Consider the following 3,195-nt stretch of genomic DNA (forward strand, 5'->3'; position numbering starts at 1 on the left):
GGGAAGGGTGGCAGATGTCTGTCTGTCCCAATACAGTGAGATGAATGACTCTCTTTTCTTCATTAACTTGCTTCTGGATTGGTGTCAAAAGTCACAAGGTTTCTTTCTGGGGGGTCGGTTTTTACTACCTCCCTGTCCTTCCAAATTCTAGGATTACTCGGATTACTGCATTTTCAGTGAGTTTTAGTAGCTTGTGTTCAAGGAATTGGTTCATTTCCTTTAACTTGTGAATTTATGTGCATAAAGTTCTCAGTCTTCCCTTATTGTCCAGTATCTGCTGGGGACTGTAGTGAGAGACCACCTCTGACCCTAATCCTGGTCATTTAGTCTCTTTCCCTTGCCTAAACCTTTAGCGGGACTGGCAATTTTATTGGCATTTTCAAAGAACTAGCTTTTGATTTTTACCTGTGTCTTTGACATCACTGATCTCTGCTCTTTCATCTTTTTATTTTGGTGACTGTCCTCCTGCCGCTGATGGGTGAGTGTTTCACCAGCGAAGTCCAGCTAAGTCTTCTGTATTTTGATAAAAAGATTACACGTGTGTGTAGTCGGACTTATTGATGATACTCTACAGTTAGTGTTGTGTCTTTAGTTCTAGATGCGTTGATATTTTATCACTTAATTCACAATTGACCTTGGGCTATTGTATGTGGTATAAATAGGGTTCAAGGGGACTTTGTGATGTTGGAATGTAAGTATCAGTCAGCTGTGGTGGTTCTTGATTATTTTTTAAGGGGAAGCTCGTTGCTTGGAAGCATCCCGTGTGCAGGGCGGGGTTCGGCCTGTCCCTCTGAGGGGTGATCAAGGGTCAGCAGCTGCTGGGCGGGTACCATCCCTGCCTGAATGGCCGCCGCCTCCAGGCAGCCCTCTGGGTCACATTTCTGCTGGCCCGGCACCTGTGAACGTCACTCGTGGGGCCGCAGAGGACGGTAGTGATCCCAGGCTGTAAATCCTACTCCCAGCGGATGGGAGCTCTGCCTGGGAGCTGCTCGCCCCGGTCTGGCCCAGGCTGCCGGTCTCACCGCCGCTGGGGCTGGTGTGAGGGCTACTTCTGTGCCCGGCTGGTCACCCACGCGTTTAGACGTCCCCGTGATCCGTTCTCCAGGCATGAGGAGCGTGTACGGCGGTAGACTTTGACGACGGTGCGTTGCCTGACAGTTGCGTGAGTCAGTTTCTTAAAACAAGTCTCTGTCCGCCTGTCTGTTGGTTGGGTGTCTCTGGAAAAGGCTGATAACGGGGGTAGGTTGGGGGGAGCTCCACGGCTGGTTCTGCCTGGCCGCCGACCTCTGGGCTCTGCCGCCATCAGGCTGAAGGGCAGGCCTGTTGTAAGGACGGCCCTGGGCTCACGCTCAGGGGGCTGGGAAGTGTCCTGGGTCCCGAGGGAAAGGCCATTTACTGTTAAGAGACGAGGCCTTTACTGAGGCCACCAGGGGCGTGGCTGTTCCACACCCCAGACGTGGGTCGTGGACGAAAGGCTGTGAGGGTCCCCCCCCCCGCCCCCCCCGCAGGACAAACACCACACGCTGGCAGAGCCCTTATCCAGACGGCGCAGAGAAGGGGAGGCCGTGGGGCCTCAGAGCAAGCAGAGGCGCTGGCCCCGCAGCCGGACCCCTGATCTCCCTCGTGCCAGGGCACAAAATGTAGTCAGTCGTAGTTAATAAAAATCACTGTGATTTAATAAATAGCGAGGTGGTTCTGTGTGGTCCCTGCCCGCCCCAGAGTCCAGCGGGAGATGTGGGGACGGACGCCCCGGCCTCCTGCCGGTTTCCCCAGAGGCGGATCAAGCGAGGGACCTACCCGCACAGTGTCCTAAAAGCATCCCTCGGAAGGGGAGCTGGGGGGGGGCCAGCGTCACATAAAAACAGAGCTGATTTGGGGATTTTACGCAGGCGGGGCTGCTATGCATCTTCCTGGCGAAGCTGGGCTTTGTCGGTCCCGGAACAGAACTTCTCGCAGAGTTTGAGGAGCTCGGACACAATGAACACGGAGGAAGCCAGTCCCGTTAAAAGCAACAAATCTGCAAAATGGTGAAAAGAAAGTGGGGGTCAGAGCACAGGGTGTCCCCTCTTCCCCCTGCCCTACATCTTGTCTTTAGCCACAGAGAACGCAGAGGTGAGGGGCGAGGACCCGGGAGCGGAGGCGCGTGTGTCCCCGCAGCTCCAGGGGACCACCCTGTCTTACCAGGTGGCGCAGGGGTGGGGCTGTGCGACCACCCCCCAGCTGTAACAGGACCCCCACCCCTGCCTCGGGGCTCCAAGCGCTCTGCCCACCACCTCCGACCCGACGGTGTCATGCCCTGTGGACGTAGGAGGGCCTCCCTGGCGGCCTCTGCCGCTGCGCGGGTGCCCTGCTTCCCTGCACCTCCCGCCCCCCCCCCCACCTCGTGCTGTCATCTCAGCTTCCGGCAAAGGCGGCCAGGGCGCCCCAGGACTCCACACCGGGCAGGCGCACTCGGGGCCCCGGACAGCCAGTCATTAGGTCATGTTTTTGGCAAGAGCTGCTGGGCAGCTGCTCTGTGTCTGGAGGTCAGTGGGTGACCAAGACCCATGAGCCCCCGGGGCCGGGCTGTAGGTGCAGTGGGGGTTCGGAGCCTCCAGCCCTGGGACACGGAGGTTGAGGGGGGAGGCCGGGAGGCTCTCGGTGGCCCTCCTGGTGGAGGGGCCTCGTCCTCCGGTTCCTGTGTGCTCCATGCCCCCATCGCCCTCCCGTTAGTGCGTCCGGCCGGGCACACATCGGGACTTCACACCGGCGCGCGGGCGTCCTCACGTCCCCCCCACTCACCGAGGGCACCCAGGTTCTCCGTCTGGAAGATCTTCTGCAGGGGCGGGACGTAGATCACGGCCAGCTGCCCCAGGAGGGAGCCCAGCACCGAGTACAGGAACATGGGGTTCCGCAGGAAGCCGATCTCAAAGATGAGCTTGGTCTGTGCAGGAGAAGGGCAGGTGTGGGCAGGCAGGACGCCTGCTCGGGCCGCGGCCACAGCCTCTGGCCCCGAGTCCTACGGGGAAGGGAGCAGCAGGCAGCCGGGGCTCACCTGCGAGCGGCAGGTCAGGGCGTTGAAGAGGTCGAAGAACACGAAGCAGGTGAAGGTCATGGTGGTGGTGCGAGGGGTGCTCGCCTTGTCGGCAGGGATCTGGAACACAGAGGCACGGGGTGGGGGGTGGGGGTCGGGGGCTCCAGGGGGCCTAGACCGCC

At 59.4% G+C, this 3,195-nt stretch overlaps 1 protein-coding gene across 1 annotated transcript in view; it reads right to left on the minus strand.

Moving 5' to 3' along the window:
* Positions 1–1,651: 1,651 nt before the first annotated feature.
* ATP2C2 (ATPase secretory pathway Ca2+ transporting 2) overlaps positions 1,652–3,195 on the minus strand; it is a 62,541-nt gene continuing 60,997 nt past the window's right edge. The window contains exons 26-28 of the mRNA XM_029926139.1: positions 3,035–3,133; positions 2,782–2,923; positions 1,652–2,017 (exon numbers count right to left, since the gene is read on the minus strand). Coding sequence (XP_029781999.1) covers positions 1,899–2,017; positions 2,782–2,923; positions 3,035–3,133 — 360 coding nt within the window. The 3' untranslated portion in view covers positions 1,652–1,898. The remainder of the gene's footprint in view (positions 2,018–2,781; positions 2,924–3,034; positions 3,134–3,195) is intronic.

This window comes from Suricata suricatta, chromosome 16 (genome assembly GCF_006229205.1).
Source record: "Suricata suricatta isolate VVHF042 chromosome 16, meerkat_22Aug2017_6uvM2_HiC, whole genome shotgun sequence".
Lineage (NCBI taxonomy): Eukaryota > Metazoa > Chordata > Mammalia > Carnivora > Herpestidae > Suricata > Suricata suricatta.